This window comes from Micropterus dolomieu, linkage group LG23 (assembly GCF_021292245.1).
Source record: "Micropterus dolomieu isolate WLL.071019.BEF.003 ecotype Adirondacks linkage group LG23, ASM2129224v1, whole genome shotgun sequence".
Lineage (NCBI taxonomy): Eukaryota > Metazoa > Chordata > Actinopteri > Centrarchiformes > Centrarchidae > Micropterus > Micropterus dolomieu.
In genome coordinates, this window is record NC_060172.1 from 35961583 (window position 1) to 35977947 (window position 16365).

The 16365-nt window shown below is 39.2% G+C and overlaps 1 protein-coding gene across 6 annotated transcripts in view; it reads left to right on the top strand.

Moving 5' to 3' along the window:
• amot (angiomotin) overlaps positions 1–15349 on the top strand; it is a 55398-nt gene extending 40049 nt beyond the window's left edge. For 4 of the 6 annotated variants that reach the window (XM_046040190.1, XM_046040195.1, XM_046040194.1 and 1 more), the window contains 2 exons: positions 8336–8532; positions 14771–15348. In XM_046040190.1, the coding sequence (XP_045896146.1) occupies positions 8336–8532; positions 14771–14903 (330 nt within the window). In that variant the 3' untranslated portion in view covers positions 14904–15348. Of the gene's footprint in view, positions 1–8335; positions 8533–14770 lie in introns of all 6 variants that reach the window. The other 2 variants (XM_046040191.1, XM_046040192.1) reach the window with 1 other exon arrangement.
• Positions 15350–16365: the final 1016 nt, after the last annotated feature.

A 16365-nucleotide genomic window follows, 5' to 3' on the forward strand; every position in this document is an offset into this window, starting at 1 on the left:
TTTCAAACCATCCATCTTCTCTGTCTAAAATGTGCACCTGGTGGTCCTCAAACGAGTGTCCTCTGTCCTTCAGATGTAAGTAGACTGCAGAGTCTTGACCTGAGGAGTTGGCCCTTCTGTGCTGAGCCATGCGTTTGTGTAGTGGTTGTTTAGTCTCCCCAATATACAGGTCTGTGCATTCCTCACTGCATTGGACCGCATACACTAGATTGCTTTTCTTGTGTTTGGGTGTGCGGTCTTTGGGGTGGACCAGCATCTGTCTTAGTGTGTTCTTGGGTTTAAAAAAACACAGGGATGTTGTGTTTGTTGAAAATCCTCCTGAGTTTCTCTGATACTCCAGACACGTATGGAATCACAATGTTGTTGCGTTTGACCTTTTCCTCCTCCCCTGTAGTGTTGGTCTTCTTCCTGGATCTTGTGGCTGTTTTCACAAAGGTCCATTTAGGGTATCCACAGGCTGTAAGTGCCCCCTTCAGGTGGTTCTGTTCCATCTCTCTGGCTTCTGCACTTCTTGGGTTTACATTTTGACCCAAGTTTCATCGGCATATCTGTACCAGTTGCTCGGTGCTGTTCCTCTGAAGGAGTTAAGGGCTTTTCCCTCCACTTCTTCCATGTAGATGTTCACCACAATAGTTGAGACCAGTGAGCCCATGGCACAGCCATGCTTTCATCTGTAGAATCCTACGTTGTATTGGAAATAGGCGGTGTTAAAACAGAGGTTGAGTAATTTACAGACCTGGTCAGGGCTCAGGCTGGTTCTGCTGTCCAGAGTGTGGTCTTGTAGTAGCCGTTTCCTTACGGATTCCATTGCCTCCATGGTGGAGGTGCAGGCAAACAAAGAGGTCACATCATAGGACACCATGGTTTCATCTGGGTCCAGTTTCAGTCCTCGAACTTTGTTTACAAAGTCAATGTATTTTTAGATGTGGTGGGGTGTGTTGCCAACCAAGGGGGCTAAGATGGTGGATATGTGTTTGGCAATGTTGTAGGTGACCGAGTTAATGCTGCTGATGATTGGCCTGAGTGGGGCTCCTTCTTTGTGTATTTTGGGTAGTCCATATATACAACCCTGGACAGTAGAACCAGCCTCAATCTACAGGCTCTGTACTTTAATGAACTCCTAGAGAATTAATCCTATAGACTTCAAATTTATGCTTTGCAGTCTTAAACCCGATGATTAAAAATTGTACAAACGGTGAGTTTTTGTTAAAAATTGTTGATTAGCCATGAAACAGGATGTAGTTGTAACTTCAGTGTACATGCTCACATCTGTAACAAATTTGACATCTATGATAACAGTCTCGCCCTGAACACATCCATATGCCAATATTCACTCAAAGTCATAACACCACCTACTGGCTACAAGAAATGTCAAGTTGTGTGGACTACTCCTACAAGCAGATTGGCCATATCAACTTCAAAACTGTCCCACACAAACCTTAACAAAGATATGATGCTATGTTGTGAAGCTTGTGAGTTTTCGGTTAACAGAATGTCGGCGTGGTGGCAAAGTGTCACGTTTTGTGGAATTGCACCACCTACTGGCAACAGGAAGTAACCTTCAACGAAGCAGCCCCCGCAGCACATTTCACCTACATGTATGAAATGTCTGTGGCATATGTTTCATGTCCAGATCTACTAAAAGCCTTTTGGAACCATTCCCTAAATCCAACAATCCAATAATTAATTATTCTGTGTAGGTAGATGGTGGAACAGTACTGAACATACCGTTTTATTAGACAAGTACAGATTTTATTCAATGAATATGCTGCATTAAGGGAACAGATGATGCATTCTTTGCATTTGAAAATTTATAAAAGCACATTTTACTTCATCCTTGTATATAAATGTTTACTTAATATCATTTCCACCAAGTGGTATATAAAACTAAATGAAATCAATGCACTGATCAGCAGAAACATCAGTGATTTAAAGTGGTCATATTATGGTCGTTTTCAGGTTCATTATTTTATTTATAATCTTGATGTTAAGCGTTGGTTTGGGAGGCCCAATATAAGAGACACAGGGTCCATCTCCAGTTCTCAATCCAATATCTTTTCTATTTCAGATAACACATTAGACCAATACATTTCCAGTTTCAAAATGAGCAAAAACTATGAGTTAGGGTACCAATTTCTATCTTGCATTTAAAGCACGTGGGTGAGAGAGTAGGGGTTAATTGATGCCTATGGTTGGTGGATATGTGCACTCTGTGTATAATCTTTAACTGTATTGCTTTGCCACGATTGCAGACTGAAATTGATTTATCATGTCTCCAGAAATCCCTCCACTGTTCATCATCAATTGTGATGTTTAGCTCACCCTCCCATGTGCCCTTAAGCCTCTGTGAAACACATAGCTTTATAAAATAGACTCACAGATATCTCTCTGTCTGTTAAATTCTCAACAGGAGAGCTTTAATGGTTCTCAATTAAGATATAATGCCTTATCTGCAAATAACAAAAGAATATTTCTCTAACATTTGTTCATGTTTCATAACCACATGATCTATGAACACCATTATCCCCCTACAGTTTAAAACCAATATCAAACATCCCAGGCTGGAAATCAGGATTATTCACAATAGGGGTGAAAGTGTAACCGGGTTATTACAGCTCAGTCTGATATTTTTAAATTTCTTAAAGAACAATAAGTCAATTAGTAGATACTTTGAATGGGAAGCTTCAAGTCCCAACAAAATAGAGTTTGAGTTATTTACGACCCAGTCATAAATATACCTCATGTAAGTACATATATATTCTTACATTTGGCAAGTCTAGACCCCCTACAGAACCTGGAAGCTGCAGTGTAGCCATCCTAAATTTTGGTCTGCGCTTGTTCCATATGAAGGAACTTAGCCAGCCATTCAGATCTTTCATCACCCTACTTGAAAATAGGATTAGAATCATTTGAACAGGATACAACAATCACGGTAAAATATTAATCAAGGAAATACATCCTAGGCATGAGGCGGGCAAAGAATTCCATCGCTCCAAATCCTGCCTCACCGCAGCCTTGCCTCATTCCTCTATACAATGAGAAAACTCAAAATAGTCAAAATAGCCTGATAGTCTGAGGACTATCATACAGAATTTCGACCCACCTAATGAAATTATCCCCAAACCAAATTTATTTAAAGTATAAAATAAATAAGCCCATTCCACCCGATCAAAGGCTTTCTCGGCATCTAGAGAGAGCACTAAACCCTCAATATTTCTTTGCTGGAAAGCCTGGATTACACTGAGAAGGCGCCTGACATTGGTACAGGAGTTATGACCTTTTATAAAACCTGTTTGATCTTCTTTAATAATTCTAGGCAGGAGGTCTAGTAGCTAGGATTTTTGTATCTTCCGGTCAACATTAAGAAGAGCTATCGGTCTATATGAGGAACAAGACTCTGCGCACGTCCCCTTTTTCAGAATGAGAGAGATATTTGCTTCTGTTAGAGTCCATGGTAATCTATTATGCAAAAAAGAGTGGTTAAACAACTAATGGGTCTGATAACAAATGACAAAATTCTTTATAATATTCACTACAAAATTGATCAGGTCCAGGGGCTTTTCCATTTTGTAAGGTTTTTATAGCAGTCAATACTTCCTTTCTGGAAATGGGGGAGTTAAGATTGGTTTGCTGCTCTGTTGATATAGTAGGCAGACTAAGCTGAGAAAAGACTTTCATTAAGTCAAGTTTGTCATATGGTTGGCAATAAAATTCTTAAGGAGGTTATCTAAGGTTGATCTGACTGCAAATATTTCTCGTAATAAAGCAGGGGTTGGAGAATCGACATAGAGTCTTTCTTTTGTTTTAAGCTCAGTCATTAACAAATTTTGCTTCCTCAATTTCTGCCGCCGCTTGCTGGCTGAGAATGAATAATAAATGAATAAAAACCCCCTTAGTATACGCCTTCATAGTTTCCCATAGGAGGGTAGGGTCATCTGTTGACTGAGCGTTAATAGAAAGAAAATATCTAAACTCGGTATTAAAATAGGAAACGAAGGTATGGTCCTTTAAAATACTTGTGTTCTGTCTGCAGTATTTTACTCCGTTTCCTATACCCTTCAGAGAGAGATCCAGCACTACATTGGCATGGTCTGAAATGACAATACTGCCTATTACACAAGATAAGACTGAATGCAAGGAAAGCCCAGGTAGAAAAAAGTAATCAATCCAAGTATGACACCTAAAGTGTTCTCTTTATCCGAGGGATGAATTGTCCTTCATACAGCAACAAATCCTAAATCTTCACATATAGAATTGTGTGACTTAGCTTGTGAAGAAAGAGGTGAAGCTGTGTGGGGGAGTCTGTCAATGAGGTAATTCAGTACACAATTAAAATCTCCACCCACTATGGAAATATCTGAGCGAATCTCTGAGAAATCCAAGATAACTTTAGTTATAAAATCTGACAGGTGAGCAGGGGGGTAATAAATATTCAGTATGGAAATAACAGTATCTTGTAAGATCCCCTTGATTGTAACTGGGGCTGGGCACGTTAACGCGTTATTATCGCGCATTAATTAATTAACGCCGACAATTTTTTTATTGCACTTTAACGCAGTTTTTTAAATTATTATTTTGAAAGTCTGTTGCTTACTGGCTCTGAATACACATAGGCCTACAGTCAAACCATGGGTCACAGGAGAGGTGGGATGTTGATCAGCCTGAAAATAACCCTCCCAAACAAGCAGCGGAGAGGCTTCGGCAGGTTCTCTCAGGTGAACAGACAGGGAGACAGCGCTCCGCGAGTGAACAGCAGGCACTCTATGTCAATGTCAATATTATTTATTTTATATGCAGGGGAGGTTGTTCCATAGGATGGCGGCACCCACTGCAAAGGCTCTGTCGCCCTTATTTTTAAGCTTTGATTTTGGGACATCCAGGAGCAGCTGATTTTTTGACCTCAGTGTTCTTACTGGACAATGGTGGCATAAGAGATCAGCTAGATAAGGTGGCGCCAGACCATTTAAGGCCTTAAAAACAAGCAATAAAATCTTAAATTCTATCCTATAACGGACAGGTAGCCAGTGGAGGGCGTTATGTGTTCATGCTTTTTTGTTTTTGTTAAAAGGCGAGCAAGTGCGTTTTGGACTAACTGGAGGCGATTTAAAGATTTCTGATTTAGACCCATGTATAATGACTTACAATAATCCAGCTGAGCAGTAATAAAAGCATGGATGACTTTTTCAAGGTCTTTGGGAGGAAGATAGGCCTTTATTTTAGCTAGAAGTCTTAACTGGAAGAAGCTGGTCTTGACGACTGCACTGATTTGCTTATTGAACGTGAATGAGGGGTCAAAAATAACATCAAGATTTTTAATAGAGGATCGATTTTGGGAGGCTAAGGGGCCCAAAGTGCCAAGAAGGTCACCCAGTACGTCTAAACGTCCACACGTGATGATCTCTGTTTTATTTTCAATCGAGTGAGGAAGTTTAACTCCATCCAGGAGTTAACCTCCTTTAAGCAGTCTAACAATGGTTGCACAGACTCTTTGGTTATGGATTTCATAGGCAAGTAGATTTGGACATCATCAGCAAAACAGTGATAGGAGACGTTATGTTTCTGGGAAATGGAACCCAGTGGCAACATATACAGTGAGAAAAGGATAGGGCCCAAAATAGAGCCTTGAGGGACCCTGCAGGTGAGAGGAGCAGCTGACGAAGAGTGTTCAGCTAAAATGAACAGAGAAGCACCTATCAGTCAGGTATGACTGAAACTATTTTAAGGCAATACCTTTGATACCTACACAGTGTTCAAGGCGAGATAAAAGGATTGTGTGATCCACAGTGTCATAGGCGGCAGTCAGGTCTAGAAGCACCAGAACAGCAGAGCTGCCTGAGTCCACCGTTAAAAGGAGTTCATTAAAAACCCTTAAAAGAGCCATTTCTATACTATGACGTGGTTTAAAGCCAGACTGGAACTTCTCCTGGATGCCATGGTTGTCAAGGAATGTTTGTAATTAGTTCAGGACTATTCTCTAACACTTTTGAGAGAAAAGGTAGTTTGGAAATAGGCCTGAAGTCAGAGAGAACATCATGATCCAGATCAGATTTTTTGATAATAGGCTGCACTACAGCATGTTTAAAAGCAGCTAGGACACACCCTGTGCTCAGACATGCATTTATTAAAATAAGAATGCTGGACCCAACAGTATTAAAAATGTCCTTTAGAAGACAAGAGGAAAGGATATCTGAGGGATAATTTGTAGGCCGCAGACTCTGAACTATCTTAGATAGTGAGGAGAGTGATATAGGCTCAAACTGCTTAAAGACATATATAGGAGGAACTGAAGGGTCTAAGGCAGAGGAGGTTGGTAAAGATCTAAGCACAGAAATCTTTCCAATAAAATTTTTTTTAAATTCTTTGCATAATGTAAGTGTGGGCACAATTTCAGCTGCATCGCTAGGATTTATAAGGGAGTTTAGAGTTTCGAAGAGAACTTGGGGCCTATGATTATTGTTGGAGACAATGTTGGATATAAAGTTAGTTTTAGCGATTTTTACAGCACTCTGATAGCTTGCAAGGCAGTCTCTTAGAATTTCTAGGGAGACCTGGAGCTGATCTTTTTTCCATTTCCTTTCAGCTTGTCTACAAGTACGCCTAAGAGAGCGGGTTGTGTTATTTAGCCTTCGGGTAAGACAACTATACGTATATGTATGTTGCACCTGCGACCTCAGTTGTCCAGACCATCTGTGTTCTGCTTGTCATGTACTTGCTTCTTGAGATGTGCCAACTTCCCCTCCGATGATATCACTGCGGCCTCCATATCAGCAATTCGTTTCTCGGATTTGCCCATCCGGGCCGCGACTGCCTGTAGCTGCGAGGTCTGTCCTTTAATGGCTTCCAGGAAAGTAGAAATTTTGGTGTTGATAAGGTTGTTAAGGTTATCGGTTATTCTGTCGAGGGCTCGAACAATCCCTGGTTCCATAGAGCCAGACCTAACACCTGCTTTCGGTATCTTAGAAGAGGCACTTAGCTCTCCCTCACTTTCAGCATTAGCAGGGGTTTTCTTTGATGAATTTTTCGTATTTCCGGGCACTTCCCGTTCAAAATTCCACACTTTTCACCGTTCAAATATGTAAAGTAGAAAGATAAACTGACAAATGCCACCCGAGCTCACTCAGCAACAATGCCATCTTGTCCCCTCATATGGTTTCATTTTCAAAAAACACCATATTTTTTTTCATACTGCACATTGCTGCAGCTCCTCTTTTTTCTGTTGAACGCTTTGTTTTAGATATGGAGTGATGCATCTCACTTCTAAAAGATATTTGTTGGGAGTTGCACATGCACAGTTCCTAGTTAAGGACTACTAGCCAGTCAGAGAAGGGCAGGTCAGCGAGAAGTCGGTAAACACGGCTTCAGTTCAGCTGACCTGCCCTCAGTTCAGCTGAGGGCGTGTCAGACTAGCCGTTTGGTGAGCATTATGACCCGCATTTTGCTGTGTCATCACAGGGATCAAAGGGAAGCGGCTGGAGAAAAAACGAGCTGTTTCAGCCAGCTCAGAGCAGCGCTTTCTGTGGGAGATGGGAACTCCTTTGGGGTGGACTTTGGGGTTTTTCACTTTGCAAACCTATTACAAGCACAAAAACATATATAACTCAAAAAAGGAGAGGGAAAAAGCCTAAAAGCATAATATGACCTATGTAAGTACAAGATTTTTATAGTAGCATTTTCACATTTCAGGTGTTTTTGTTTGTGTTGTATGTTTTGTTTTGTTTTGCCTACACTCTGCTTAACTAAGGACATATATTAAGACATGTAGTATCATATGGAAATACAGGACTAGATGAAAAAGACTATTTAGCTCTTTGGCTCTATTTTCATCGACCATAGACCAATGGCAGTGCAGCAATGTGTAATATCCACATTTAATAATGATAAAAAGTACCATGTTATTATACATGATTATTGCGTTGTCTATTAAATCATGACCAACTTACAAAAACAATGCATTCCCAAAATGTTAACACATTATTGGTGGCATGTTATTACAACATTGGTCAAGTTATTACAATATTGGGAAATGATTAAATTATCAGATTCTGCAAAAATAAGGTAAACCCAAAAATGTAATAACCTCTCGTTAATGTAACAATTTATTACATTATTGGTACAGAAATAATTACATTATTGGTTAAGACATTTCATTACATTATTGGGAAGTTATTATGTTATCAGGTTTTATTACATTTTTGATGGAGTTAAGAGGATATAAGAGGATTATATGACCGTATCAGGAAATTATTATATTATTGGGTCTACAAATCCTCTTCCTATGTTATGTCTCCTTTATTGTTTTTGCCTCCCCTCTTCTTGTCTCTGTTTTCTTGCCCAGCGTCAAGGATTCTCCCAAAGCAGTGGTGCAGTCCCATCAGAGTACAACGCCACAGCACTGATGGAGCATCTGAGGGAGAAGGAAGAGCGGATCCTGGCTCTGGAGGCCGACATGACCAAGTGGGAGCAGAAGTACTTGGAGGAGAGCGTAATGAGGCAGTTTGCCCTGGATGCCGCCGCCTCTGTTGCCACTCAGAGGTACATGTGCACAAAAGTTATTGATGATGCATTCTCTGTTTCAGACACTGATGTCTAAAACAAGTTCATAAACAAAAATCACATTGCAGCAGTGGGTGTGCTATTAAAATTTCTCAGGATTATGAGGCATTCATACTCCTGATATAGTGATCTTAACATGTACAGTAAATACAGCTGTCACAGCCATGTAGTTTTGGAATCAAACGAACTTACACATTTAGGCAGGTGAGCCTGAAAGTGATAGCAGTTCTAAACATTGGCCACTGACTCCTGTACAAACTGAGAGCAGACATTTCTGCATACATTGCCAGTTTTCTAACTTGTTGCAGCTCGCACATTTTTACACACACAGATTTCACACAGTGTGTTCACTAGAACTAAACCTGCATTCTATGGCCAGCAGGGGGCAACTCTACTTGCAAAAAGAATTCAGATTGTATAGAACTCTATGCGAAAATGTGCCTATTTCTCACATAATTTATTACCTCGGTAAACACTTTTTATTATTTTTATTATACCTTTATTTTACCAGGAAAGTTAATTAAGAACACTTTGCAGGAGCCAAAGGCCTCCTGTGGAAAAGGGTACTGGGATTAAAAAAACAAACAGTATAAACAGTACACAGAGGACGCAAGACAACAACACAGTCCCAACAACAAACCAATAAGTTTATTGTCTTCAATGGTCCGAAATGTCGCTGTGTGTAAGGCTGAGACCTACTGCTATCCAGGTGCTAGGATTTTGGACGCAACTCATTAGCAAGCACTCAAACGCTGAAACTGTTATTGTAATCCGTTGGATCTAATGACATTAGGCTCCGTCAGTTGGAAAAACTGTAAGAGGACTTTAAAAAAATTAACAGACACTATGCTGGATTCCGGAAAGCAGTGTATCATCTCCCGCCCATTTCCATCACCCTGTTTCACCAATATTACTTTTAATGGTATTCGTCAACTACATGTCTGGCACAAGGGTTTCACCTGGGCAAATGGAATCCCTTATGTGGATAACTTCGCAGCCTTTTTTGACCGACCAAATCTTTCTTCAAGATGGATTGCACCCTAACAGGTATGGTGCCAGTATTCTCTCGTCAAACGTGACATTTTCCCTGAATTTGTGTAGAGCCTTAAATGCTTGACGGCGCGAGCAAAAGAATTTTAGTAACAAGATGTTTGTTATTCCTTTCCATATCTAACACCAGGAATCCACTGACTCTGGCAGGTTACGACTGTGCCACAGTTTTGATCCGTCCATAGCCGTCAAAGTCCACTGGAAGTGTCTCAGAAGCGTTTCAGCAGTGGAGTGTGCAGCCTGCCCCACGTTATTGACTTGTCATTAATTTGTCCATTTTGTGCTTCTGCTACCATCACAGCTCTCTGTGACATTGTTTCGTTCCGTCAACTTCAGGCTGCATTTCCCACAAGGAGAATTTTAGAATCAGAGCATTTTGCCTACCTAATTTTGCTGACAGGTTTAGATTTTGTTGATTTGGTAATCAGTGTTTGCATTTTGTGCTTCTACTGTGATTAAGTAGGCTACGTAGTTAAATGATTTCTTTTTGTGTGCTTTTTTACCATGTTTACTGTTGTTTTACGATCGGGAGTCTCCACAGGGTGTTTTATATTGAAAATTGACCGTATTCTCTTTCTGTGTCTGACTTCCTGCCTGGTTCAATCTGCTCTGTGTTGCTTGACGCTGCTAGCGGCAAAAATAGACCTGCTACCTATTCTCTGTGGAGCGGAGAGCTGCTTCCGGGACGCACTGCGGTCGCATCTGGTAGACTCACGAGCACTATAATGGCCGCAGTTAGCTCCAGCAACCGCGGCGCAGAGTCAGTGGATTTTAGGGGTAAAAGACTGAGTCAGATGGTGACAAAATGTGATCTGAAGCCTTGTGGGGTAATTTAATTACAATCAGTACACAATATCTTAATTGTATTCTTAAACCTGTAACCAGTGATTTTTAGTGTTTTTAGAAATCGTAACGAGCGGAGCTTTTGCACTAATGCATAATGCCTAAAATGGATTTTATTAAGATTTTGGTTTCCCAGTTAAACATAGAAGTTTTGATTTTAATTAAAACAGGGTTAACCAAGAATGATAGATGCTAATCAATGAATTATTCATAATATAGGCATAGTGCTGGATTGATACAATGTATAAAGAGCAGATGGTTGAGTAAAGGTGTTGGCTTAGTGAATTATACAAAGAATTCAGATTATATTAAATACTACTTTTTCTTACACAGCTCATCACAGAGTCTACTAGGTCCAATGTAAAGGTGCCCTCAAAGTCTACTCTGATTAATTATATTTTAACAAATGCACCTGACAGATATTGTGCTAGAGTCTTTCCTTTATATATTAGTGACCATTTTTCTATTGCATGTAGAGATGTTAGAATTCAGAAGGGCCAACCACTTATTATCATTAAAAGAAACATTTTAATGAACAAACTTTTTTAAAGATCTTGAAGACAGTGACTTGGAATGCATTGGTGAGCTTTCAAACTCAGAGCATTTTATTAAAGTTTTTAATTCTGTTGCTGATATGCATGCCCCTTTTAAAAAGGTTTGGGTGCAGTGTAGATCAAATCCATGGTTTAATAATGATATTTCTGATGCTATTTATAACAGAGATGTGGCTTGGGCCAAGGCTAGAAACGACACACTACAGTGACAACACTGCAGCTAATGAAATGCATTACACTAACACCATAAAACAACCGAATCAGAAAGGCTGGAGAAACACGGAGAGAGTCACATTAGCTTGCCGGCTAACGCTGAGCAGTTGCTAATATTATCCGGTGCAAAGTTGCATTGCTTTCCACATTACTTCACCAACTAATGCAACCCATGTTACTATCCTGTGTACCACCGATATTATGTCAAAGCGACTAACCTTACAGTAACGTTACATACTGCCGTCTAACTGGTATAAACTGTGACAACAATCTCATTATAATATTCTGTATTACAATATTCAGTCCAGCTCACCAACCGTTGGTCGATCCAATACATTTAGCTGTGCTCACATTGCTGAGCCTCCAGTGAAAGATAAGCAGATAGTAATAGTAAACCTGAGTTTCCAGCATGTTGTGTGAAGCTGTCTCCCTGTCTCTATAGTATCTTTTTGATAAATTATCACTACTACTACTAAGATGATAGCCGGATACTTAGAAGAAAAACACGATAGTCAAGATTTTACAATAAAAACATTTGATGAAGATTAAGTCCTAGATACCTTACTTACTATAAATGCTAGGAAATCAACTGGTCCGGACAATTGGATCCATGCCTGCTGGTCAGGGCAGCATCCTTTATTTCAAGGGCACTAACGCATATTTTTAATCTAACTCTGTCAACTGAAGTAATTCCAATGATTTGGAAAACTGCGTATGTGCTGCTGCTTCACAAAGAAGGAGACACTAGAGTGCTTGATAATTATCAAACTATATCAGAGCTGTCTTGCCTGGCTAAAATTCTGGAGTCTCTAGTAAATACACAGCTTCATTCTTTTTTAACTGAAAATGACGTAATGAACAAATACCAGGCCACAGTACGATTACCTTGGCCACGCTGGTTGTAGATGATTTTGTTAAGGCCTTGTATGCTAAACTAAGTTGTGTTGCTTTATTTATTGACCTCATCATTGGTCATGAAGAGGAATACTTGTTTGGGGTTTCAAAACTCTATCAAAAATCTTGATAGGGCTCAAGCAGTTATCTCAGATGGATGTGAATCAAACCTTTTGGCCTTTACATAAAGGAGTTCCCCAGGGTTCAATCCTGGGTCCTTAATTGTTCACTATATATAAATGATATTTTTAGGCTTCTGAGTAAGTGTTAACAGCTCACTTTTATGCTGATGACACAGTGTTGTGCACGGCAGTTCCCTCTCTAGCACAAGCACTTTTGAACTCGATTTTCAGGTTTTGCAGAATTTCTTTTAGATCTTCACTTGGTTTAAAATAAAATAAAACGTAAAAGTATATAGTGTTTTCAAGATCTGGAAACATAAGTGACGATTCTTTCAAACTTACCAATTTACAATTCGTTTTTTTTTTGTGTGTTTTATTTTATTGTAAATATATGCTTAGCGTAGTTTAAGTGTGACTCTTTTGTTTTTGCACTTGTAATATGGGGCACATCTGTAAATGAGACCTCGGTCTCAGTGTTATTTTCCCCCTGTATAAATAAAATATGAATAAAAAGTAAAAAAAATGCTTGAAGCAGGACAATGCACGATGTCACAAAGCTCAAATCATCAATCATCAAAACTGGTTTCTTGAACATGACAGTGAGTTCAGTGTAAATATTTTTTAAATATTTTATAGTTAGGTCTATATATATATACTGTATATATAGCATTTTTTGTTTACCTATTTACTAATGGTAATTGGGAAATGAGCCGTTTTTCGTTGTTGTTTTGTTCGTTTCAAAACGAAAATCTGTTGGCTGCCAAGTACACGGAGCCGTATGAAATTCGTTTGAAACACCCCACTTTGATGCCCGAGTTGATGCATATAATTTGGTAATGAATGATTGATGAAGTGGGTGTGGCTTTTTACAACAAATGCATATTTCTAGACAATTCACATTCCAAACTTAAAAAAAGAAAACGTTAAATGTTATGCTCTTTGTATTAAATTGTATTGCAATACATTTGAGATTTCAGGTTTGGTGAGTTCGTTGCAGATTTCTGGATCTTCAGCAATACCTTGCAATTTATTTCAGTTGTCAGCATTCATTTTCTGCAGGAAAAGCAATTTTCTAGTTATTCCTCATCTTCTGGCTGGATTTTTGTCCAGCTGCTAGTCCCATACCATGGCCAGCACATACGCAAAAAATACATTAAATTGCTCGGATCAATCAGGATCAGCGTGCCATGACTTTTCTCAGAGATCAGCCCAGTCGTCATGAAGAGAGCTCATACCCAACCCTCTTTGGCCACACTGCTTCGCCATACATAAAATGACACAACAAAAACAAAATTTACAGTTTAAACAGGCCAACAACAAGTGGGATTCATTACATTTTTAACTCTCTATATTTTTAACACCACAAACATGAAAGTTACATCAGTGCGTGCTGCGGACTCATTTGGTTCAGATGATATCTTTATTTGGATCTTTACTGGATTTACAGTCTTTGAGCTAGGAGCAGGGTTTTGAAAGTATACACTACTAGTTGTTAGCAATTAGAATTACTACTGAGTAGAACAGAATACCTCACAACTGATGTCATTAAACAATAAGTGATTAGAATTGGATTTTTAATTTTGAGTTTTTTCCTTTAGATATAAGAGGCTTAAAAAGTGATTAAAACAAGCCAGCTGATTTATTGGAAGCGCAAAAAGAGAGTGAGAGGTGCAGGAAGAAGGGCGACATGAAATAGTTCCTGTTTGAACTTTGTGAAGCTTCATTTTACATGTTTTAAGGTACATCTGTTGAATTATTTGTTTGAACTTTAAAAGTCAGATTGCAGAAAGACAGGAAAGGGCAGTACTTCAGGCACATTCAAAATTTTTCAGTTGATGTTCTGGTTGCTGAACAAAGATTCTTTTGTTTGAGCAATGGAATGGATCTTGAATGAGGTCCAGCAAACGGCAGCCAGAATAGCAGCAACAGTGTCAGTCAAGCTAAAATGTGTTTTCCTAAAAACAAAGTACCTAACGTCTAATGGTCATTAGAGGTAATACAGCTCATGGCATTTTTTTACACTCACTATACCACCCTGCTATGGTGGGTATTGCCAGTTTGAAATGGTCTCCTCTGTCTGTTTCAGCTGTTTCAGCATTCAGCAGCATAAATTGTACTTGCAAGTATCTCCAGCTTCAAACTCGAACGGGCTGGGAGTCTCACATGCAAGTCAGATTTGTTGCAAAATCATGAAATATGCAAAACCTACTTTTTCCGATTCCTCATAGGCTGAGAATCAGATCTGCACAAAACCTTGCACATAGAATCTGTGGATCTGTCTCTCATGATCAAAAGTTATTAAAATAATTTTGGAACTCCAAAAAATGTAACATAGGAAAATCTTACATACTCATACGTAATTGTTATCTTACGTACTCATACAAAGGAAGTGACGACATATCTCCACAATACAGGCCAATAGCTTCCCATGCCAATTGACCGCAAGAAAATCCTGAAATATACAAAAAAAAAAAAAAAATCTAAACTACTCGAACTAAATGTTTTCCGATCTCTGTGCTGCTCTCCACCTACGACTGGCAGGGATACATCTGTAGCAGTGATCAGCCATTCTCCCAGCAGCAGCTATGACACATCGGTTGAGGCTCGAATCCAAAAGGAAGAAGAGGAGATTCTCATGGCCAATCGGCGCTGTCTGGACATGGAGAGCAGGTAATGCACACTCGACATACATGCAGCCTCCCTGAGACCTGGATATGTTAATATAAATGCATGGAAACTAATAACAGCCTGGTAAATATTCATTTTTCTTGGGAACGTTATCTCATGAAGTTTCTCGACGATGATGAGTTTTTCTTTTCAGAGTGATATAGTGGATACAGTTACTGGTTTAACAAAAGGATCTTACTCTAGGTCTATCTCAGTAAAGATCCTTCCTGCGGTCCGTCCCAATGTTGTCAGACACTGGTAATAACATTCTGAGTCTGTCAGTGGCAAAAGCACTTTAGTGGATGTACTTTGACAGGACACAATTGCCCTCAAGGATTATATTACAGTCCTGTTTTGCTGCTGCCGGCTGCAGCGGACTGAAAGATACCAAAGTTACCCTTTAACAAGTACAGAAACCAATCATATGGCTAGCTACATGGCTGTGTAATGTATGCCCAATTAATGTCTTGAGTCTACCTATTGTCTGCCTTGGTTAGTTGTGTCAGTAAAATTCAGTGATCTTCAGTGAGGTTTTGGAGAGATGTTTCAGCTTTTAGCTTCCTACTTTAACCAGACAGCAGCAGGAGGGCCATCGACCAGACAGAAGATGTGGCCTGGCCCATGGCCACACATGGCACAGGGGGGAGTGAAATTTTAATTTAGCTATTCAACCTAACCGTTAACCCACCTATGCAAAAGGGGAGAGATAGCATTAAATAGTAAATATTTCTACTACAAGTTTCAAAGATTCATGTTTGGAATGATTACAGATACAGATATCAAACTCATGTCACACATGTTAACAAAAATTATATTTTAATTCATGCACTGCATGTTGTGAACTGCGACTGTTTTCATAGACTGGACAGAACAGGAAGTCACTTGACTTTGTCTTTCTCATTGCTCTTTTACCAGACAATGCATTATTCTACGAACCAGACAGAATAGCAACTCTCAACTGAACAACATCTTCATTCTTAAAAACCGAGGTGGCAAAGTGTCTTTTGTTTATCTTCTGAAAATTTTGTAAAATTCACCAGTGTGCTGAATGATGCATCCACACTGAAACTTTATTTCTGGAGATCTTTGAATCAAATGTTTTATCAGCACTTTATTGGATCAGAATGAATTCACTCCACACAAACTTTTCCATATTTAAAAACCTTATTGTAGTACTACTGTAAATCCTAAAACACCTTGACAAAGAACACCAAATAGTTCAACCTAAATGTCCAGAAAACCTTTTCAGACCATTCATATTAAGGAAATGTTACTACTACTGAGTCAAATAAAACATTGCTGACTATAAACTTTCAAAAACTACACATAGACTTCATAGCATAGCATCTGTGATTAACCTGACAATGAAGATTATTCATATTATTGATTATTAAAACTGTGTCTGATAGTTAAGTCTTAACCGTGTTGATGGATGGATGAACACAAATGTCCATTATGAAATTAAGAGT